Below are 20,930 nucleotides of genomic sequence, written 5' to 3'. Positions count from 1 at the left end.
CCACCAATACAATGACATATGACCCCGTACTAAGCATCCATCTTGGCTCTGATCAACTCTATACGGGTAGAGCTCAAATTTCCGTCCATACAATTTATTTAAATTTCGAGTTTCTCCGAGCAAGAGCACACAGTACACCGTAAACTCCTGAAGGTTCTGCTCGATGGAGCTCTCCTGAATGGAAACTATATAAATTCAATAAGTTATGCGTCTATGGTATGTGCCTCAGTAACTACTTTTCTACTAGTCCATCATGCTGATTACCAACCCAGCTCTTCTGGGCATTCTTGCCTCTCTTGTCCCGCTGGCTTTGGGAGCTCCCAATCAACCGATACAAGCTCGCTCGAGAAAATGTGTGATTCCTTCGAGCTACGCATCGTCTCACGGAACCGCCGATGATTCCCCTGCCGTTGCCAGCGCCTTTGCCCAATGCGCAGAGAATTCAGTCATTGTCTTTCAGGAAGGTGTTGACTACAACATCTTCCACCCGATCAAAGCGACCAATCTCAGCAATGTCGAGATTAGAGTGCTCGGGAACCTGCATCTTCCCCAGGACATTACCGCCGTACAGAACATCGTCAAATCCGGCCAAAGTACCTGGTTCACGTTCCAAGGCCCCCGCGTCGACTGGACTGGAGCCGACGACATCAAAAATGGCTGGATAAACTCGTACGGCCAGGCCTGGTGGGACGCAAACCCAGCCAACAGCAGCAGTTTCCCGAACCGGCCGCACCTGATGAGCTACAAGACGAGCCAGGCGTCGATCAAGAACTTCCGCTCGCGCAAGCCCATCGCGTGGAATGTCAAGCTACAGGGCGACGACATCACCGTCTCCCACGCCATCGTCGACGCCACATCGACGGGCGGCTTCCCCTTTAACACCGACGGCTTCGACGTCGAGGGGACCAACATCAGCATCACCGACAGCGTCATGTTCAACGGTGACGATGCTATCGCTGTCAACACACCCTCGCACAACATCGTCTTCGCCCGCAACACCATCGGCTACCAGTCGCACGGCATGAGCATCGGCTCACTAGGCAAAGACCCCACCGACTTCGCTAACATCACTAACCTGCGCTTCGAGGACGTCACCGTCATCGACGCGTTGTACGCCGCGCGCTTCAAGTCCTGGTCGGGTGGCAGGGGTCTCGTCAAGAACGTCGTCTGGAAGAATATCCGCACCTTCAATGTCACGTTCCCCATCTTCGTCACCCAGAGCTACTCCGACCAGAGCGCCTCGCGGTCGGGCACGATCGACCCTTTCTCGTCCGTCATGATGGAGGACTTCACCTGGTCCGATTTCTCGGGCACCATCAACACCTACCACCCCGGCGATGGGTCGTGCGTTACCGATCCGTGCTGGTACAATGTCGGTCTGCCCAACCTGAAACATACCGAGGCCATCGTGCTCGAGTGCAACACCGAGTCCTCCTGCAAGAACTTCAGGACAGAGGGTATCCGGCTTCACCCGCAGAGTAAGGACTCACCTAGCGTTATTTGCATGAAGGCTACGGCGGAACTTAACCCCAAACTGGGGTTTGAGTGTAAGAACGGTACTTTTGTTCCCCATTGATTGGTCGAGCGTATACCTATGTATGTACCTGAGCATAGACAACCTGTACATGCGTCTCATTATATTCTCCAAGATAAATAATTACCCGGCTTATCCACAACAGGCTTTTTCACACCAAGTCTATAAACTTCCCAATCCTACAAAAGTCTATACATCTAACTGTTGAGAAAACCAGAGAGTCAAAAAGCAGGCAATCACCCCTCATATCCCGAATCCCGTCTGTGCTTTTTCGCACTCTCCCTCTCAGTGGTACTGTCGGATCTTCTCTCCGCAGGATCCAAGTCCCACCTCAACTCCCTAACAACCTGGATCCCATCCGTGTCCTGCAACTCATCCCCATTGGTGGAGCAATTTCCAGTGACGCTAGCCGAATAATTCCCACTCGTCATAGCGAACGGGTTATTGAGACGGAACGAGTAGACAGAGGGTAGGTCTTTTTCGCGTTGGCGTTGGCGTTTACTGTCGCGCGGGCGCGGGCGCGGGCGCGAAGAGAGCAGGCACGGGCACATGTGGGCGAGGAGGGGTTGGATTGGCGGTAGGCAGGTGCAGATGATGGCGACGTTGGATTCGATGGAGGACCAGGCTGCTGCTGGGCCGTTGCGCTCTTATAACCTTGTCAGTATTGTGGCTAATAGATCTGGGGTGTGCAATGTTACTGGAGAACTCATCGCTACTGCCGCTGGCGAGTTGGATGATTCTAACAAGACGGATGATGCTCATTGCGCAGACGCTGGAGGCGTTAGTATAGGGTTGGACGATGGAGGCGGGGCCGAAGCGGAGAGAGACGTACAAGAACCCCAAAGCAAACACTAATATCAGGGCGAACTTTTGTCTCGTTGGTAGACGGAGTCGCGCGAGCGTGGGTATCGGGGTCATCACGACCACTATATCCGTTACGATCTGCAGCGCAGCATTGAGACACCACACTACCGCGAAGGATCGACATGTGGCTGGAACGGAGTGGTCCCAGAACCCACGGACTGGAAGGCAAATCAAAAAAGTGCTGAACAGGGTCCATAGGCCGACAATGCCCATAAAAACGAGAAAAACGATGAGAAGGATTCGGAAGCGTTTGTTCGTGGAGGCGAAGAGACGCATATACAGCAGGATCATGGAGATTTTGGCCAGTGTAAGGGTGAGATTATAGAATGGGATGGAGAGCCAGAGGGCCTGCAGCTCGAGTCAGTTATCATGGCCTTACTCCATGTGTGAAGCACGTACCTTGAGCTGAAGTCGCATATCATGCTCGCTGACTGTATCTTGTTTCTGTCCCAAGTGGTGCCGAAGTTCTACTCGAGGATAAGTTATAGCCATGGCCTCACACAAGCCGGTGACTTACCTATGATTAGACATGCATAAAAAACATAGTTCGTTCCCTTAGTTCGTCAACAGTTGTGCTCTGACATCAATCAAGCGACCGTTTCATCAGCTTACCACTGCTGCAACGATCAATGCATCGTCCCAACCTGGTGTACGAACAATCCCAAACCGGGTGTATAACCGCAGGGCGACCGCCAAGGTCGACAGGACTAGGAGAGCAGTGGTGATGCCCAGTATCCGGGCGGTCATGTCGATGAGTGAAGGGAGTCGCCGTGACGAGGCGACGGCATCTTCGACAGTACTCAGTCTTCAATTGATGAGAATAGCTGCTGCTCCATACTCTTAGAACATCTTGCAAACTTCTCTGCCTGATGTTACTTGAATTGAATGGAGATATGTTGCTGTGGCTAACTGCTTATTAAGGCATCCTTATTGGAATGTGACTCTATTGCGTCAGCACAAACTCTGCATGCATCTGGATCGTCAATCCTACCAAGAATTATTATCTCATGGTGGGCCTTCCACAACGCACGATTTTGACTGGTATAGTGAAACCTACTTTATCCCAATGCGACATGGGTGGCGGTATAAATGCGGGTATTGAATGGCCCCTACATACCAGTCCCGAGACATCACCGGCGTGACCGTCCCTCAGGCATGAGGGTCCCCTTGCTGATCGTCCACTCACTTCTCGAGGCAGTTAGGTGGGCCAAGGGTGTAGAACCGTCAATCGATTCAATTGATGTTGGTTTCGAAAAGTTTAAAGAGGAGCATCTGACACGTGAAGAATAATGTCGATTGTCCAGAGACAAGACCCCTACAGTTTGCCTCTTGAGTGGGGCTGCGAATCTGCGACCTTAAGCACAACACAGCATGCCTCAAACAGCTCCAAGATCAACAAGGAAAGCTGTCTGCTGCAAGTAAGAATATCTTCAAACGACGCAACCGAATCTATCCAAATATAATTTTTAAATTGCGGCTATTCCAGAAAAGCCTTCATGCGGAAAATGGTATTTAAGTACAATAAATGCAAATCAAAGAATAGAACAAGTTGAATCAGTCAAAACGCTTACAGTCTGGCCTTAAGGTTAGACTTGAGTCTGCGCTCAACAGCAGCCAAGTACTCCTTGGTGGTAACCCAGGCCTCCCGCTCCTTGCGGCCACAGGCCAGAGCCAGGTCCTTGGTCATGATGCCCTCCTCGTTGACGACGTCAATGCAGGCGCGCTCGAGCTCTTCGGCGAAGGTGACGACGTCGGGGGTCTCGTCCAGCTTGCCACGCTGGATTAGACCACGGGTCCAGGCGAAGATAGAGGCAATGGGGTTGGTGGAGGTCTCACGGCCCTTTTGGTGCTCACGGTAGTGACGAGTGACAGTGCCGTGGGCGGCCTCGGACTCGAAGGCGCTACCATCAGGGGTAGTCAGGGTGGATGTCATTAGGCCAAGGGAGCCGAAACCCTGAGCAACGACATCGGACTGAACATCACCGTCGTAGTCTTCAGACGTCAATCAGTAAAAGACATTCATAATGGGAAGACACCAGGACGAACTCACTCTTCAGGGCCATAACGAACCCACCCTCGCTCTTGATCATCTGAGCAACCATGTCGTCAATGAGACGATGCTCGTACCAGATGCCCTTGGCGTCAAACTCCTTCTTGTAGGTAGACTCGTAGATCTCCTGGAAGATATCCTTGAAGCGGCCATCGTACTTCTTCAGAATGGTGTTCTTGGTGCTCATGTACAGCGGCAGACCCTTCATCAGGGCCATCTTGAAGCTGGAGTGAGCGAAGCCACGGATGGAATCATCGGTGTTGTACTGGGTCTGGGCAACACCGCCGCCGGTGAAGTCATAGACCTTGATGGCCTGAGGCTCACCGTTCTCAGGGGTGTAGACGAGCTCGAGCTTACCGGGCCCAGGAACGACAATGTCGGTAGCACGGTACTGGTCACCGAAGGCGTGACGACCAATGATGATGGGCTTGTTCCAGCCGGGGACGAGACGAGGAATACGGGGAATGACAATTGGTTCACGGAAGACCGTTCCACCTCTACAATGGATTAGCATTTGGCCGGAAGGAGTACCAGTAGATTGCGGACAACATACAGAATGTTTCTGATTGTACCGTTGGGAGACAGCCACACTTGAGGAACTAGTTAGAGAATGGTTCGAATGAAGTGAGGTGGCACAGCATACTCTTCTTCAGCTTGAATTCCTCGACACGGGCTTCATCGGGGGTGATGGTGGCGCACTTGACACCAACACCATACTTCTTGATGGCCTCAGCAGCCTCAACGGTGACCTTGTCATCGGTCTGGTCACGGTATTCAATACCCTGGAACGAAATTAGCGCCGAGGACTTCGATTACAAAATATCAAGAGTGCAGCATACCAAGTCGTAGTACTTGAGGTCAATGTCAAGGTAACTAATCCAGAATCTCAGTTCACATCCCGCCGGGACTTCGCTGAAGACAGTCGACAAAGACAGACTTACGGAAGGATCAACTTTAAAGAGACGATAAGTCAGTGACATAGGTCTTAGCTTCACAAAGAAAGGTGATTGATCGCAAAACTTCGGAGAGGAACGGCCCGCATGCAGATAGAGCTGGCAGCGGCAGGGGGGAGGCAGGAGGACGAAGAACTTACTTTTTCTCTAATCTCCTGCCAGATGATACGGGTCATCTAAGAATAGTTGAAACATCACTTGTTAGCCCACATGTCCATCAAACAAACAGCATGTGAATCGAGCGAGCATTGTTTGGTATGAGTCAGTAATCCTCGGAAGATTGACAGCTTCGTCCAGGTACAGCAGGCACAGTCCGCCGTTTTTCCCCGCGTTCTAGCAGACTATGACGAAAATGCACGTCCGACGCGCTTGTGACAGTGAAACCCAGCAAAGGTTATATAAAGAACAGGGGGAAGCAAGCGATCTAGCTGCAGATCGAATTCGAATTTCAAACCCGACGAGAGAAAGCCTACCTCATCGCCATCCAGTTCAACAACTGGGTTCTTGACCTTGATCTTGGTACCTTCGGTAGCCATGGTGCGCGATTGGTTCAAACGGAACGAGGTTACTCCGGACCAGCGGGAAGAAGCAGGGAGCGAGGAAGAGGCAAGAGTACGCTGAGGACGAGATACAGCAGCAGAGGTAGAGAAAGAAGAAGAGGAAGTCGAGGAGACAGAGGAAGTAGAAGAGGAAAGGGAAGAAAAGCGAACAGCGGAGGAATAGAGAGGGGCAGATCGAGGAGGGGCACAGGCGTGGAGGGAGCGTCGCGCAAAAGCGGAACTGAGACGGAGAGAGCTCATATTGATCTGGGATTAGGGAATTCGCAATAACACTCTCGCGTTCCTGTCCTCGCTGGTTCTACGTCCCGGCCCTATTGGAAACAAAGAGTATGGCGTGGATATTGGTCGGCCCAAGGCGGCTCGCAAATCGGTACTTCCGCTTCGCTTCTCAGGGGAAAACCAGCTTGCTTCAGTCAGCCAAGCGTGGACTATGCAGACTCACAAGCTGCAGTACCCGAGGGAATCACAAGAAGAGGCTCGGCTGGAAGGAGGACAGTGGAGTCGGAAGCAGCCGTCAAGCCGGAGAAGATGGTCAGGGAACAATCAGGACTTACAGATTCAAGAGCTCTCACTTGCCAAATTTCTGGGGCAACACGGGGCAGAACGGACCGCCCGGAAAATTGCTTGACGGTGATGATAGTAATACTTTGGAGGTGGGAGGAAGATATGGGGAACGTCCAAGTGAAGAAATCCGGTCCAAGAGGATGAAGGAGAAAGCGTCCTCTTATCCCAGGAGGAAAAGCCTTTGCCCGGTTGCTTTATGACTGATTCTTTTTGCTCCTCACGTCTTTCAAGTGATCTGAATTGGTTGTTTTTGTTGACCTTTTCCTCCTTAGCAGGACTTGGAACTCCGCTCAAAGCGCCGAAGCCGGACATTTCGAACGAACCACTACCATGAACCCACGGACTCTAACTCTGTACTCCGTATCTACCTACATTAGTGTTCATGATCCTGATTTTCCAGCTAACAAGGTATGACCGTGTCATCCAGTTCTAATACTAAGAATATTAAGGTGGTCCTTATATTGTTTCCTACTAATATTGTTCCCTTTCGTCTCCCTGAAATGAGAGGTATGCATGAAATAACCTCGGTTTCCCGCGGCAACGGACGCCATACTACGTACCGCCGGAAAGCGATACACCGAGATCGCCTATATGCGGATCTTTTGGCACAGCATGAGAGTGGACTTGGCTTCGGTGAGAGATTCAAGCTATCAAGTGATAATATCGATGATTAATTATCCGAGTTGATTAATATCTGTCTTTCAGACACGGCGCAGGTTGCTAGGAATTTTGTCATTTCTATGATATATTTACTATGTACTATCTAGCTCTGTCCCACACATCGGGGAGGTTAGAACCAACTCCGAGTGCCCGCTCTTTATTTTCATCCCAGTATGTTGAAGACCACCAGCATCTAGACACAGCCATCCAATCCAATGTCGTCATGCTCATATATGTTGAATTAAGTGTACATCACAGTCAATAATATGGTATAAAACCGGAGGTAATAAATATCACTCCGGAAATGAGAAAAGCGCTGAACACCATGCATGGGACGATCTCAATCAGCCTAGAATAGGCCGTCAATCTCCCCGGTTTCGGTGTCGATGTCAACGTTCAGATAACCCGGAGCAGTCGGCAATCCGGGAATGGTCTGGATGTCTGCCGCAAGTGCGTAACTGTGGGGGTTCATCCACTGGTTAGCCGATTGATCCGCTGCAGCCATGTGGTAAAATAAGCACTTACAGATATCCACCTCCAACAGCTAGCCGAACATCACGGATGGGAATTGTAAAGCCTGTTGGGGCCCCCTTGAGCGCGGGATCATGACTCAATGAGTACTGGGTCTTGGCGATGCAGATCGGAAGATTGGAGAAGCCTTGTGCTGTGTAGGTGTCGACCTTCTTCTGCGCCAGCTCGCTGAACTCAACCTTCTCCGCACCGTACATGGCCTTTCCAATGCGCTCAATGCGCTCCTGGATGCTACCTTCTAAGTCATACAGGAGCTTGAAGTCCTTGGGCTTGGAGCTAGCTGCCAACACTCCCTTGGCAAGGTCAACGGCTCCGGCACCTCCCTCGGCCCAGTGATTGGCAGGAATAGCATCCTCCGCACCGGCAGCAATAGCCTCCTCGCGGACGATAGCAATTTCGGCTTCCGTGTCCGTCTCAAACCGATTGATGGCTACAACCACCGGCACTCCGTACATCTTGGCGTTCTGGATGTGCTTCTTGAGGTTCACACAGCCCTTGCGGAGAATCTCGGTGTTTTCAGTGCGATAAATCTCGTGGAGCGGCGCTCCAGGGCTGATCTCTGGCCCACCACCGTGAACCTTCAGAGCCCGGACGGTGGCAACAATGACCACACAGTCTGGGGAGAGACCAGATGACCGGCACTTGATGTTAAAGAAACGCTCACCTCCCATGGTGAAGTCGAAACCGGCCTCAGTAACTACGAAACCAGTCTTAGCCTCGTGATCCTCATCAGGTTCAGTACCGGCAAGCTTCAGCGCCAATTTATCAGCGATGATAGAACTGGCACCAATACTGATGTTGGCGAAGGGCCCGGCGTGGACCAGCACTGGAGTTCCCTCCAAGCTCTGCATCAGGTTGGGCTTGATAGCATCCTTCATCAAGGCGGCCAAGGCTCCTCCAGCGCCGATATCGTCACAAGTCACGGGGTCCCCGCTCTTAGAGGTGGCAACAACCATGCGTCCCAATCTCTCGCGCATGTCTTCGAGACTGTTGCTCAACGCAAGGATGGCCATACATTCACTGGCCACGGAGATGTCAAAGCCCGTCTCGCGTGACAGACCCCTTTCAGTAGGGGCCTGTCCGACGGTAATGCCTCGGAGATGGCGATCATTGACATCCAACACACGGCGCCAGGTGATTGTCTGCGGATCAATGTCAAGGCGCGCAAAACGGCGGATTTCTTCCTCGGTGAGATCGTCAGGGTTCGTTTTAGTAATGCCAAGCTTCTTGAGTCTTCTGAACATGATGGGCTGGAATTCGCGCTTGCCCTTTTTGACAGGGACCAGTCGCTTGTAAAGAGCAGCATCCTTCTGGGTGGCTTCATGGAACATGCGAGTTTCAATGGCGGCAGCCAGAAGGTTGTTGGCAGCAGTAATCGCGTGAATGTCACCGGTCAGATGGAGGTTGAACTCGTCCATGGGAATGACCTGGCTGTAGCCTCCACCGGCAGCGCCACCCTTGATACCAAATGTGGGACCCTGACTCGGTTGCCGGACATTGGCAAACACGATCCGGTTCAGGTGTGCGCCCAGCGCTTGAGTAAGACCGAGTGTAGTCGTGGACTTGCCCTCTCCAAGAGGCGTAGGAGTAATACCGCACACCAGGACATAACGTCCATTACGGCGGTGAGCCAAGCGGTCGAGAACACTCAAACTGATCTTAGCCTTGGTGTGGCCGTACGGCTCCAGCTCGTGGGGAGCAATGCCAACCTCCGCGGCGACTTGAGTAATGGGCTTGGGGTACTGAGCACGGGAGATGGCAATGTCGGAAGGAACAGGCCGGACCAGCTTGAGGGGAAGCGGCGTAACATGCCTGTCCCGCTGCTTTTCAAAGTATGCCTTGGCCGAAGTAACGACGTTCTTTAGCAGCATGGCAACTGTCATGGGACCAACACCTCCAGGAACTGGAGTGATCTGCGAAGCTACCTCTACGGCGGCCTCAAAATCGACATCTCCGACGAGACGCTGTCCCGACTTCTTCGAAGGATCAGGCTTGTAGTTAATGCCAACATCGATAACAACGGCACCAGGCTTCAGCCAGTCGCCCTTGACGAACTCTGCCTTCCCAATGGCTGCAACAACAATGTCGGCGTTCTTCACGATGCGGGGGATGTCCGGCGTCTTGGAGTGGCAGACAGTCACGGTGGCGTCTGCATTTTTCAACAGGTAGCTGACAGGGCTTCCGACGATGTCACTACGGCCAAGAACCACTGCCTCTTTGCCGGCGGGATTTACTCCACTTGCCTTGAGGAGGTCCATAACAGCCAGCGGGGTGCAGGGAACGAAGAGAGGATGGCCACCTCGTTTGGCCAACTCTCCAATATTTATTGCGCCGAAACCATCGACATCCTTTTCGTCGGCAACTGCAGATGTGACTGTATGTTCGGACAGGTGGCTAGGAAGAGGAAGTTGGACGAGGATGCCGTGCACCGAGGGATCGTTGTTAGCCTTTGTGATTTCCTGAAGGATCTCAGGCTGAGAGATCGATTCAGGAAAGTTGACAATCTTGCAGAGAATGTTCGCCTTGACAGATGCAGTAAATCAGTAAGGCCCCAAAGGAGTATGGTCGAAAATTACGAGATTTATATCCATACCTCTTCAGCGGCCTTTAATTTCATGCGCACATATGTGCCTTGAAGCAAATTAGAACACCCCACTTATCTAGGCGTTGAGTTGAATGTCCTCAGACTTACTCGAATCCGATCGATTGCCGACTAAAATTGAACCAATGTCAGTACCTCCCGCCGGGTTGATTTCATGTTGTCCGGCTAAACGTACCCTGGAAGATCACCAAACTCGGCTTGAACCGAGGATTGGACTCCTGAATCTTTGCAATCTCGGCTTTCAATCCCTCTCTAATGCTCTTGGCAATGGCCGTGCCATCGATCTTTGTGGCCGTCATAACGGTAGATGTGCTGGAGAATGACCGACGGGGAAGTGATGATTTCGGGAAGGTCTTGGAACCGGGAGAGTCGACCACACGTCCAGCGAAGTAATGTCGAGAAGTTCCAAGGAGAAGAGAAGTCAAAGATGGGAAGATGTAAGAAAAGTAACGCTGACTGCGAAGGCGACAGAGGAAGTTCTTTGAACTCACAGCACAGCGGGGTAATGTCGCCGAACGAGCGGGGGAAAAGGGCATCGACTGCTGCTTGCTGGGGGCTTTTGGTGCAGCCCTCGGACGAGTGGTGATAGGAGTTTTCCGTCGGGAAAGCAGTCGACAACTTAAGCTCCACCTTGAAATGGATTAAAGGAGTAACCAATATAGATAATTACACATTAAAATTCATCGAAGAGAGCTCATCTATACATTGAGCACTGAGTTGAGCCAACAGACTTATCATATTTCTCCCATTCCCTGAGGGAAACAAGAAAAATCTCTTCTGAGCTTTGAGTCATTCCATAATAACTACCTTGGGAACTGTCCCGCTACTCCGTAGATCCTCCCATGCAAATCTGAAAGGCGCTTATGTAAGATGCAGATTAGTTCTTAGCTAGATCAGGAATAGTTCGGCGTTCTGCGTGATTGCCAGGAGCCTGAGGCAGACGCTGCTCGACATCGGAATATCCCCGCTCCGACGATTGTTTGCCTGAGGGGCAAACAACCTGGAATAGGCAAAGGTCTTGGCGCGCAACGCCGAACTGAACTGTGCGATGAAATTCACTAAGAATAATTAGTCGACGACGCTGACAACGACAGCCCGCCAGCATCCCCGCCTCAATCACACAAGTACTGGACACTCCTGTCGCGGAGGACGTTAAATCCAAGTCTATTCTTTTTTCCTCACACCCGAACATTGTTTCTTCTGGCCCAAGATGAGGCCTATTCTGCTCTCGGGCCATGTACGTTGTGCCCTCGAATCTCCACCAGGATTTGCTTTGCCGCTTTTATTGGACTAGCGACTGATATTTCATCTCTCTGCAGGAACGGTCCCTCAACCAGATCAAATTCAACCGCGATGGCGATCTCCTGTTCTCCGTGGCGAAGGATAAGATTGTATGTGCTTGGTGGTCGGCCAACGGCGAGCGACTTGGTACCTACAGTGGCCACCAGGGTGCCATCTGGACGGTCGATGTCAGCCCCAACACAGTTCTCCTGGCGACCGGCTCGGCAGACAACACTGTGCGACTTTGGAACGTCAAGACTGGCGAGTGTGTTAAGGTCTGGGATTTCCCTACCGCTGTGAAGCGGGTCGCATTCAACCCCGATGGAAGCAGGCTGCTGGCTGTGACGGAAAAGCGTATGGGATTCCTCGGTACGATCGCTGTGCTCGACATCAATTATGGGGATAGTCAGGGTGGTGGTCTAGAGAACCAGGCCGATGAGCCTAGCTTGAGAATCACCTGCACAGAAAGCAAGGCCACCGTGGCGGGCTGGAGTTATCTGGGCAAGTACATCATTGCTGGACACGAAGACGGCAGTGTCAGCCAATACGATGGAAAGGTGGGCTTATTCTGCACCTGGAATCTGGAAAACTATGCTGATTTGCGCGCAGACTGGTGAGCAACTGGAGAACGTCCAGGCGCACGAGTTTGATCACCAGATCAACGACATCCAGTTCTCTCAGGACCGTACTTACTTCATCACTGCCTCCAAAGACAAGTCCGCTAAGGTTCGTTCTGACCCATTCCATCCATCCATATGTTGTCAAAGTCTGACTATCGCTAGCTCATCTCCTCTCGTAATCTCGCCATTCTCAAAACATACGTTGCCGATACTCCCCTGAACAGCGCCACCATCACTCCCAAAAAGGACTACGTGATCCTGGGTGGTGGCCAGGCCGCCATGGATGTCACAACCACCTCCGCCCGGCAGGGTAAATTCGAGGCCCGTTTCTACCACAAGGTCTTCGAGGACGAGATTGGCCGTGTCAGAGGCCACTTCGGTCCCCTCAACACGGTTGACGTCCACCCCAACGGCACAGCATATGCCTCCGGTGGTGAGGACGGTTACGTTCGTGTGCACCACTTTGACAAGCCCTACTTTGATTTCATGTACGAGGTCGAGAGAGAGCAGCTGAGGAAGTGAGTCGGGTGATATCCACAAGCTCTTTATTTTTCAAGTCATGCATTATCTGTATGAATCATGAGACGGACGCTTTTTTGCTCATAAAAGAAGGAAAAGCCAGGCGCGGCGGAAATGGGTAGAAGACCTGGCGGGTCAATACAGGGCATGATTTTCTCGTTCATCTACGGAGTTGGTACCTCTTTTACAGTTATTCTTTCTTGTTCTCCATCATCATCCTACCTCGTCCTCTTACCATCTTAATCAAAAGAATTGCCCTTTTGCTTCTTCCCGTCAGTTCTCCTTCACTGTCCATATTCGACTTGAATTATGTGTCCAGGCGGAGGAAACACCCTCGTCAGCAATACTATTGATGTCCATTATCTCGTTAGTGCCGATTGGTGCCTGATCTGGATGGCTTCAATACATCGGCTTCTTCATGAGAATTGAGCACCTATCGTCCGAAAAATACTCAGGGATAGACTTTTCATCAACTTGTACCTGTATTTCCGGCCTAACTTTCTGCCAATAAAGAAGGAGCACGGAGAATTGACTTTCAAGAGTTTTACGGAGATCCTTTGGATTTACCGCTCCATTCGGCACATCTACCTTGGTAAGTCGTCGGTTTGCCACCTCTGGTACTTTGGAGCAACCCCGTAACATTCTCGACACACTGCAATTCAGTAGAGGGCCTTGCCATTTACCATGAAGGTGTAGAGAGAGGGGGGGTCACTTTCGCTACATTTGAAATTATTTTGCCCCAAGATTCGAACACCAGGCGCCACTTCATCTATTGATTGTTCTATACCTGTGAAATATTCTATAGACAACTCGGCGAAACCGGCGCGCAATCTGAAAGAAGTCCCCAACCTTGCAATCGCAATCCCCGTCGATGCCATGAGATCCCTCTTATGACGATGAAAGTCCAGAAACAAGGATAAAAACGCAAAGCGAGTCCGTAGAAGCGCCCGAAAAGCAAGTGGTATTTTTATGCCGCGATATATGAATCGTTTCAATGCCAGCCCAGCGCTCTTCCGACCAGCAGAAAACATAAACATCATAAAAAGGACATAGGTTCTAAAAAAAAAAAAAAAAAAAAAAAAAGACGTATCATGACACGAAAGAAAGAACATCGGGAAAAATCAAAAACTTGAGTTTTTCGATTCCCTAAGAAAAAGGCGTGGGCTCACCCCCATTTTACTTCTTCTTAGGGAACTTCTCCTTCCCGATGTCCGAGCCTCTGAGTTTGATATTGAGCACACGCTCCATAGCGCTCAGGACCTTCTGGTCGGGCGCGGCTGTACCCCTCTCAAAGTCCTGGATGACTGTGATGGTGGTGTTGCACTTGGTAGCGAGTTCCTTTTGTGTCATTTTGTAGCCCTCCTCGTTTCGGCGCTTCTTGATGGCGTCTGCGACCTGGAGACCGACGGTCTTGGGCTTGACAATGTCGTCGCTTCGATCGACCTTTGTCAGGTGCTGACCTTCCATGGCGGCTGTCTTTCCGGCCTTTTTTTCGAACGTTAATAGGTATTCAATATGGAGAGGGGAGTGAATGCAGAACATACAGCATTGCCAGTTGCATACTTCTTCTCAGTAGCAATGACGAGACCCTGGCGCTGAGCAGCGTTCAGAGCGCTCTTTCCCCTGACTACCGTCTCTCGGGGAGCGGCACCAGCACGGTGCTTGGCTCCAATGCGTGTGACAGAATCCCAATCACTCATTTTGAGGATGCGTATGCTCGAAGCGTATGAAGGTATTGATGGAGGACGATGTTGGGAATAAGAGAGGTGTCCGAAGTGGTAGAGTAGAAGGTGGCGGAGAGAGTGATCGCGTGAGGTTATGACTGACAAGGAGAGAGTCCACAGAGCCACCGAATTTATACTGATGACACAGAAGCTTCTCGAGCCCTGAGCGACGCAATTTGGAGGGGAGTCATGCACTATTCCTCTCTGGGACTAGCGTTGCTGACATCATCTCATTCGGGGTCCCAAAGAGGGTTTGGAGACGTTTGGAGATACACTGTATATACTCCATAATTAATGTCGAGTCAACATACACCTACCAGATCTGGAGTCAAGAGTGAGATGACTATCATGCGTGTATTACACAAGAGTTTCTCTTCCTAGTTACAGGAGAGAGAGGATTAGGTGCAAGCCCATTCAAACTTTTCCTCTTTGCCTCTTAAAACACTTGATTGTACAATAGCCTTAACACCACCATAAATAAGCAGATTGTGTATGGAACGATGGTGCGTGAACTATTCATCGTCACACAGCGAAGGGGATGCAACCAAAACATTTGACATAGCCTCGTATCTGTATACAACGGGGCAAGAATAAAAAAAAGCAAGCAAAAAGGAAACTAGCCTAACTGCCTCCGGGGAGGATCGAACTCCCGACCTTGAGATGTCCCAGAAGTGCAGCTTCTGATCATATACATAATATGAGACTCACGTGATAACCAACTACACCACAGAGGCGGCTATAGCGTACCCAAAGCCCGAATTCCAAACAAGAGAGCGGCCTGGTCGAAGCTTGCCGAATCCCTCTAGTAGTTGATTGTCAAGCACAGACAACGTGTTTGAGCAGCATTGATCATCATGCTGTGCGTCATGATCCACATATTGTTATCAAATCCGATATTTTCATTATGAATACCTACGATAGGTTGAGCAAACAATCCGCCTGAACGCCGTTCCCATGACTGAGGAAGAACCCATTCTCAGACCCCAGAAAGACTCGAGGGATCAACGCTAGAAGATACTATTCACAATGTTGGAGCCGATAGTAGCACCGGCACCAAAGATAGCTAAGACATAGTTAGTGGCCGCAAACACTAATTAATGGAGCCACAATCGACGTACCGGCATTACCCATCTTCTTTCCGAACTTCTTGCCATGCTCCTCGAACTTGCTGCCCGGCCGCTTTTCATCTGGGGCAGCTGAGCCGCTCTGACTAACGTCAAGGGGCAAATTTCCATAGTTGGTAGGAGGGGGAGACGACACTCCCTTCTCTTCTATTACGTTCACATAGCTGCGAGGGAAGATACCCTCAAGGTTGGTCCGTTCATTACGGCCACGCCACCCTATGTCTGTTAGCTTGAATTCCTGGCACCGCCTTCAAACCAACGTACAATCAGCGTTCATGTGTTCCAAAACTTGGACACGGTCGTGTGGCTGCAGAGCAAGATCTCCAGCATCTGTTGGAGTATAAGCATAGAGTGCTGTAGCGACGGACAGTACGGGCGCAGCTTGAGGGTAAGCGGGTGGAGGAATAGAGGGGGTCGAGTATTGTTGTTGCTGCAGAGCGGCCTTCTCGTTCAAGGAGGTATTAGCGAACTGCGATGTGGGGGGAGCGTATGATGCCGGGGGAGGTTGAGATTGAGCGACAACCGGTTGTTGCTGTTGTGGCGGAGGAACTGGTGTATTGGCTTGTTGAGGGGCCTCATTAGGCAGGTGGGCCAGGATCGATGAGAGTTGCTGACGAGTAATGACTGAAGCATCTGCAAGAAACTCGAGCTCCTGAGATACATTAGCAAGGTGTGCGACAGACGTTGGCATGATGAAGAAACCGGTGCGGCATTATCATACCGATCGGACAGTGCGGAGCGAGCGGTTGCTCATTGCGGTCATGAAGCTGGTTTGGGTGGCCATGACGATGCGGATATTGATTTAAAAATGATAAAGGGGATTACAGCGATGAAAAAAATGGATGGAAGTGAAACGGCCGCTGGAGCAGATGTCGACCACAGGAAGGCGTAGTCGATTGTCACTAATAATATATGTTTCCAGGAACTCAGGCACACATGGCACTGGACCCGGGAGAGGGTGGAACCGAAACAAGAGCCACAATTTCTAGGTATCTCATGGGGCTTGGCAGACTATGTTACATTGCCATGCCTACAGAGCGCTACTAAGGTAGGTAAACTATGTTTCCATCAATAATAAAACACAATCATTGATTAAATGCGCAATGTCATATACATGTTAGTAAAGCATTTGAGAAACTGTACCTTTGGATAGATGAATCCGTATTCTGGAACTCCCTATGTCCTAAATTTCATTGTTCATGTTTGATTTACTGGCTAATGCAGGCATAGTACAGGTGTTGTGCTGATGACTCTGCCCAATACCAAAAAAGAACGCCTCTCTTATGGGACCGGTGGGATTAATTATCAAATGGAAATGCCCTGCGAAAAGTTACAGAAACTGTAGTCCAGATAGTACCTACAAGTAGCATAGAATAGTTGATGTACTCCGTAGAGATTGACTTACTCCTTCCCTACAGGGTAAGTCAAGACTGGATATTTTGTTGCCTAATTGGCTTTGCTCCATATGTCAAGAGACCGGTTGTTCCAGAACGTTTCAAAAGAATGCTAGATCAATCCCAGTCAGAGTACCTGCCAGTTCAGAGATTAAGTGTTGGCCAGAGCTGACGAGAAATTGTAGTCATTATCATGATCATAAGCCATGAGTTCATACCAGAGTTTTACAAGCCGACGATCACTTGTATCCTGGGGTTGTGGCTGAACGGTCCGCATCTACGGAGTACACTTAACATCAATAGCCCCACCATCACTGATCCGCTGTAGGCCCGTAGTACGGCTGCAGACTTTGAGATGCAAACGACTAACGAGGTCACCGATATCGCTCGCGAATCAATTCAAAGTTAGATCCTAACATAACACAGGGAGCGAGATGTCTTCAAGATGCGTGACTCTTCACGCAGTATGTTGGAGCACAAACTCTGCTTGCTCATACTTGACAATAGAAAAAAAGACACTCAAATGAGAAGACTACATCATTCGCCTCTTATAACCTCTGATTAGAACGTGCTCATGCTTCCTGGGCCGACGCAACGACAAGAGCCTAGACAAACTTGAGCCATTTCTGGAATACAGAGTCTCCGGTGGAGATCCTTGGCGAATGCCTCTCACGAGTCCATCCCTCGGATTGCTCAGATTGTGGCTAAGCTTCTCATTGAGAGTCCGCCTCAACTCGAAGCGAGGTTTCAGATTAAGTCGGAGTAAAGTCTGGAATACGACTACAGATTCGCCTTAAGGAAGATGGTCCTCAGCTATAACAGTGAGCTAGCAATGACTCAGTTGATAAACTGTACTGTGTAGAGGAGGAACCCGGGCAGGCCATATTACAACAATTGAAAATTCCAAAGGTGCTGAAGACCTCCGGAACTAGCTGGCGAAGCAATCTGGAGTCTGGAATAGGTGCCAGCTGCGGAGAAGATTGAAAGTGCTGTGTATTCCACTGTTCCCCAGAAGCATGTGCAAAACTTCAAGGATGCCATGATCGCAGAGGCATCTCGCAACAGACACAGCTTCGATGGGACTGAATTTATATTGATTGGAACCTCAAGAATCGAGCATCGCCGTTCTCTAGTATTGAAGAATGATTGTCGAAGACGCGCCTCTTGTGAGAAATGCTGTGGGAAACAATCGGATGCTGTGAGATCCCTCCAGCAGCCAGTATTGAAGCCTCGGCCCAAGATAGCGTCAACAAAATCCCTGGACACTTTACCGAAAGGTGTCTGTGATAGCTTGGCTCGAGGGTCCTATACTCCCACAGATCGTCTTCCCAATATTAATATTAGGGCGCACAACTAGTAGACAAGGATGTGCCTCCTAGCCACACAGGAGAGACACACTGAGACACATCAGAACAAAGAGAAGCGACCAGATTTAGGAAGACAAGTTTCACCAGCTTCACCAGAAGAAATTGTGATAGAGTGCTTGTGATAGAAATGAGATAAGGAGGAAGAAGTAGCTGCGGGGAAAGAAGAGAAATCCACTATACTTCATGTGTGCGCGGAGTCCTTTGACTGCTCCGATCAAGTCAACTAGGATATACACGGCGCAATAAGGTGAGACAGAGGGGTTGTGGTGATGGCCGCCAATTAATTTGTGATGAAGACCTTTTTGTAGCTTGAGATTGTAGCCTGTCATTTGTTAGCTAGTATGTGTGCCAGGTGAACAATAGCTGCTCTTATTTGTTCTATGGATACAAATATATGTCCTTTACCATGGATGTAACAGACTCTTCAACAAGGTACTGAATCCATAGAGATAGGGAGAGCTTCGATTCCTATCCACCTAACTATTAAATTTAATCTTCAAACAACACGCCACTTTGTAGGCCGTACCGCAGCATAGTAATAACGATAGGCTATAATTCTCACCTGTTCATCTACCCCACTTCATCCCCCTCCCTCGCCCAGACTGCCCGCAGTCTCAGCTTAAGCTCTATTGTCATGGCACAGAGTCTCCCACCATTAAGATTGCCGCAATGAAGGACGAGGGGCCCAATGACAGGAAGATACAGATTCCACATGCCGGAAAGCTAAAGATGGACTAATCCAACTTGAATGGGATCTTCTGCAGGACCTATCACAACTCTCCCCTCCTGATTCCTCTAAGCGCCGACAGCTTTCAATCCAATCAGAGCATGGAGATGGCAAGATGACGGATGCTGAGCGGCTACTGATGCTACAGCTGCGTGCTCATATATCACACGAGTCTGCGCAGTTGATTTCTTTAATGGAAATATAGCTGTCAACCAGGTTGGGCGGTTCTTGAAGAAGGTCTCTCACTCGAGCTCAACAGCATCAGATTAAGTCTAGAAACAACTGACGAATACGAGGATATCCCACTCTGGTTATGCTTACATTCTCTCTTATATTCGTTTCATTCCCTCTGTTGACTCGACTGCATCCTTTGGAAAACTACTGAAAAAGAGGAAATCAACTGAAACCATGGCCACTTCATACCAACCTCCGTCTCAAGAGGGCCATTATCCTCGTAAGTACTATTTCAAAGCCGAACCAGACCAATATACGTGCTAATCCTCTCTGTGATTAAGCACCTCCAAACTCTGGAGGTATGATGTGATAACAAACCGTTTCATGCATTGGGAGTATAGTCTCATTAATGTTCTATACAGCTTTTCCACCACCTCCCCAGCCGTCACCAGGATTTCCACCTCAGAACTTCAGCTACCCTCCTCCGCCTAAGCAACCGACTCCTGCAAGTCCCCAGCCGGGAGATGCACATGCGGCCGCATATGCAACCAATCCATACGGACAAAGCTCTGCATCACCTCCACCGCAGCCGCAGGGCCACCAGTCAACGCCGTCGCAATCTTCGAACATGGCTGTGCAAGCCCAGCGGACATCTGCCGGGCCGTCTCAGTTCAGCCAGTTCGTGACCTCAACTTCCCAGGACGATGTTGGGACATTCAATGGCGGGAGCTATAGGATTAGCCATCGGGACACGAATTCCCTTCTGACGCTGCAGCTGGCGGTAGGGTGTCCGATTGAGGCCAAGCCAGGTGAGTGCCATTTTTTCGGAACCTGAAAAGTCCACGAGGCTCATGATACGGTCAGGGGCAATGATCGCAATGTCGCACACGATCACACTAAGAGGAAGCATCAAATTCTCTCTGAAAAAGATGTTTGCCGGCGGCGAGATGTCACTGTCCACATACACTGGCCCCGGCGAGCTTCTGCTTGCGCCCGCGGCACTGGGTGATATCATTATGCTGCGCTTCTCTGGCTCTGACCAGTGGAAGGTCGGAAAAGATGCCTTCCTGGCCTCGACTAGCGGTATCTCAAAGGACTATCAAGCGCAAGGTTTGTCGAAGGGTGTCTTCTCCGGAGAGGGGTTGTTCGTGTACAAGCTGTCTGGTGTCGGTCTCGTGTGGCTCCAGAGCTTCGGTGCTATTATCAGGAAAGATGTAAGCTACCCTTCCCGTAGCTTCTAGCACCCAATCTGTGGAGATTCTCTGTGACTTGCTGACAATCAACTGCCCAGATTGCCGACGGAGAATCCTACTACGTCGATAACGGGCACCTCGTTGCCTGGAACTGCAAGTACAAGATGGAGCGTGTCGCTTCAGGAGGTATCATTTCCAATATAAGTTCTGGCGAGGGTCTAGCATGCCGTTTCACCGGCCCTGGGACCGTGTACTTGCAGACGAGGAACGTCACTGCCTTTGCCGCGCATATTGGAGCGCATACTGCCAGTAATTAAGGTATCGCGCTCGTGGACAAACAGTATCAAAGGCTTCTACATCCATTTGCTGTAAAATTTCTTATGTTTAGCGTTGTGATTCCTTGAGCGGGTGCTGTTTTATCTTGATCCATCCTTGCTGGCATGTTTATCTTATTACCCTTGTGATAGCCCTTACAAAATGAGAATGAAT

General features: G+C 50.2%; 8 protein-coding genes and 1 non-coding gene across 9 annotated transcripts; 3 read left to right on the top strand and 6 right to left on the bottom strand.

Annotated features, from left to right (window-relative positions):
• Positions 1-253: 253 nt before the first annotated feature.
• On the top strand, positions 254-1,576 carry pgxC (putative extracellular exo-polygalacturonase; the record flags this gene model as incomplete). Its single annotated transcript, XM_749654.1, has 1 exon — positions 254-1,576. The coding sequence occupies one exon, from the start codon at positions 254-256 to the stop codon at positions 1,574-1,576; it is 1,323 nt and encodes a 440-aa protein (XP_754747.1).
• Positions 1,577-1,770: 194 nt separating this feature from the next.
• Positions 1,771-3,671, bottom strand: AFUA_3G08670 (uncharacterized protein; the record flags this gene model as incomplete). The annotated part of the gene is made up of 7 exons (XM_077804378.1): positions 3,390-3,671; positions 3,011-3,339; positions 2,916-2,952; positions 2,798-2,865; positions 2,367-2,746; positions 2,233-2,306; positions 1,771-2,180 (listed from the first exon to the last, which is right to left on the bottom strand). Exons 2-7 carry the CDS (start codon positions 3,143-3,145, stop codon positions 1,771-1,773), a joined length of 1,104 nt encoding a protein of 367 aa, XP_077660534.1. The 5' UTR covers positions 3,146-3,339; positions 3,390-3,671.
• A 294-nt stretch (positions 3,672-3,965) lies between these two features.
• On the bottom strand, positions 3,966-6,201 carry idp1 (NADP-dependent isocitrate dehydrogenase; the record flags this gene model as incomplete). The annotated part of the gene is made up of 8 exons (XM_749656.1): positions 3,966-4,390; positions 4,449-4,945; positions 5,002-5,038; positions 5,092-5,230; positions 5,288-5,321; positions 5,390-5,400; positions 5,542-5,577; positions 5,875-6,201. 8 exons carry the CDS (start codon positions 6,199-6,201, stop codon positions 3,966-3,968), a joined length of 1,506 nt encoding a protein of 501 aa, XP_754749.1.
• A 1,333-nt stretch (positions 6,202-7,534) lies between these two features.
• Positions 7,535-10,617, bottom strand: AFUA_3G08650 (C-1-tetrahydrofolate synthase; the record flags this gene model as incomplete). The annotated part of the gene is made up of 5 exons (XM_749657.1): positions 7,535-7,643; positions 7,711-10,238; positions 10,310-10,347; positions 10,409-10,429; positions 10,494-10,617. 5 exons carry the CDS (start codon positions 10,615-10,617, stop codon positions 7,535-7,537), a joined length of 2,820 nt encoding a protein of 939 aa, XP_754750.1.
• Positions 10,618-11,326: 709 nt separating this feature from the next.
• On the top strand, positions 11,327-13,798 carry tif34 (translation initiation factor eIF3 subunit i). Its single transcript, XM_749658.2, has 5 exons — positions 11,327-11,555; positions 11,638-12,156; positions 12,209-12,325; positions 12,382-13,330; positions 13,402-13,798. Exons 1-4 carry the CDS (start codon positions 11,529-11,531, stop codon positions 12,739-12,741), a joined length of 1,023 nt encoding a protein of 340 aa, XP_754751.1. The 5' UTR covers positions 11,327-11,528; the 3' UTR covers positions 12,742-13,330; positions 13,402-13,798.
• mbf1 (multiprotein-bridging factor 1) lies at positions 13,799-14,721 on the bottom strand. Its single transcript, XM_749659.2, has 2 exons — positions 14,283-14,721; positions 13,799-14,223 (listed from the first exon to the last, which is right to left on the bottom strand). The coding sequence occupies exons 1-2, from the start codon at positions 14,436-14,438 to the stop codon at positions 13,915-13,917; spliced, it is 465 nt and encodes a 154-aa protein (XP_754752.1). The 5' UTR covers positions 14,439-14,721; the 3' UTR covers positions 13,799-13,914.
• Positions 14,722-14,770: 49 nt separating this feature from the next.
• Positions 14,771-16,547, bottom strand: AFUA_3G08620 (SH3 domain-containing protein). The gene is made up of 4 exons (XM_749660.2): positions 16,308-16,547; positions 15,851-16,238; positions 15,581-15,802; positions 14,771-15,525 (listed from the first exon to the last, which is right to left on the bottom strand). The coding sequence occupies exons 1-4, from the start codon at positions 16,368-16,370 to the stop codon at positions 15,470-15,472; spliced, it is 729 nt and encodes a 242-aa protein (XP_754753.1). The 5' UTR covers positions 16,371-16,547; the 3' UTR covers positions 14,771-15,469.
• Positions 15,089-15,196, bottom strand: tM(CAU)3. Its single transcript has 2 exons — positions 15,159-15,196; positions 15,089-15,124 (listed from the first exon to the last, which is right to left on the bottom strand). It is a non-coding gene (tRNA).
• A 2,386-nt stretch (positions 16,548-18,933) lies between the features above and the next one.
• Positions 18,934-20,758, top strand: AFUA_3G08610 (AIM24 family protein; the record flags this gene model as incomplete). Its single annotated transcript, XM_077804377.1, has 5 exons — positions 18,934-19,528; positions 19,590-19,607; positions 19,671-20,057; positions 20,113-20,462; positions 20,540-20,758. Exons 1-5 carry the CDS (start codon positions 19,483-19,485, stop codon positions 20,756-20,758), a joined length of 1,020 nt encoding a protein of 339 aa, XP_077660533.1. The 5' UTR covers positions 18,934-19,482.
• Between the last annotated feature and the right edge of the window lie 172 nt (positions 20,759-20,930).

This window comes from Aspergillus fumigatus, chromosome 3, assembly GCF_000002655.1.
Source record: "Aspergillus fumigatus Af293 chromosome 3, whole genome shotgun sequence".
Classification (NCBI taxonomy): domain Eukaryota; kingdom Fungi; phylum Ascomycota; class Eurotiomycetes; order Eurotiales; family Aspergillaceae; genus Aspergillus; species Aspergillus fumigatus.
The sequence above is the reverse complement of the archived record's forward strand: the minus strand, read 5'-3'. Positions and strand labels throughout refer to the sequence as shown.

What these genes read in the sequence shown, in the direction of transcription:
- AFUA_3G08620 (XM_749660.2), bottom strand. Translation starts at nt 16,370, where the DNA reads ATGGCCACCCAAACCAGCTTCATGACCGCAATGAGCAACCGCTCGCTC. An exon ending in CGCTCCGCACTGTCCGATCG is followed by an intron (nt 16,239 to 16,307) that starts GTATGATAATGC and finishes AATGTATCTCAG; the next exon opens with GAGCTCGAGTTTCTTGCAGA. An exon ending in GGAACACATGAACGCTGATT is followed by an intron (nt 15,803 to 15,850) that starts GTACGTTGGTTT and finishes TAACAGACATAG; the next exon opens with GGTGGCGTGGCCGTAATGAA.
- mbf1 (XM_749659.2), bottom strand. Translation starts at nt 14,438, where the DNA reads ATGAGTGATTGGGATTCTGTCACACGCATTGGAGCCAAGCACCGTGCT. An exon ending in AGTATGCAACTGGCAATGCT is followed by an intron (nt 14,224 to 14,282) that starts GTATGTTCTGCA and finishes TTCGAAAAAAAG; the next exon opens with GCCGGAAAGACAGCCGCCAT.
- tif34 (XM_749658.2), top strand. Translation starts at nt 11,529, where the DNA reads ATGAGGCCTATTCTGCTCTCGGGCCAT. An exon ending in CTATTCTGCTCTCGGGCCAT is followed by an intron (nt 11,556 to 11,637) that starts GTACGTTGTGCC and finishes ATCTCTCTGCAG; the next exon opens with GAACGGTCCCTCAACCAGAT. An exon ending in TCAGCCAATACGATGGAAAG is followed by an intron (nt 12,157 to 12,208) that starts GTGGGCTTATTC and finishes ATTTGCGCGCAG; the next exon opens with ACTGGTGAGCAACTGGAGAA.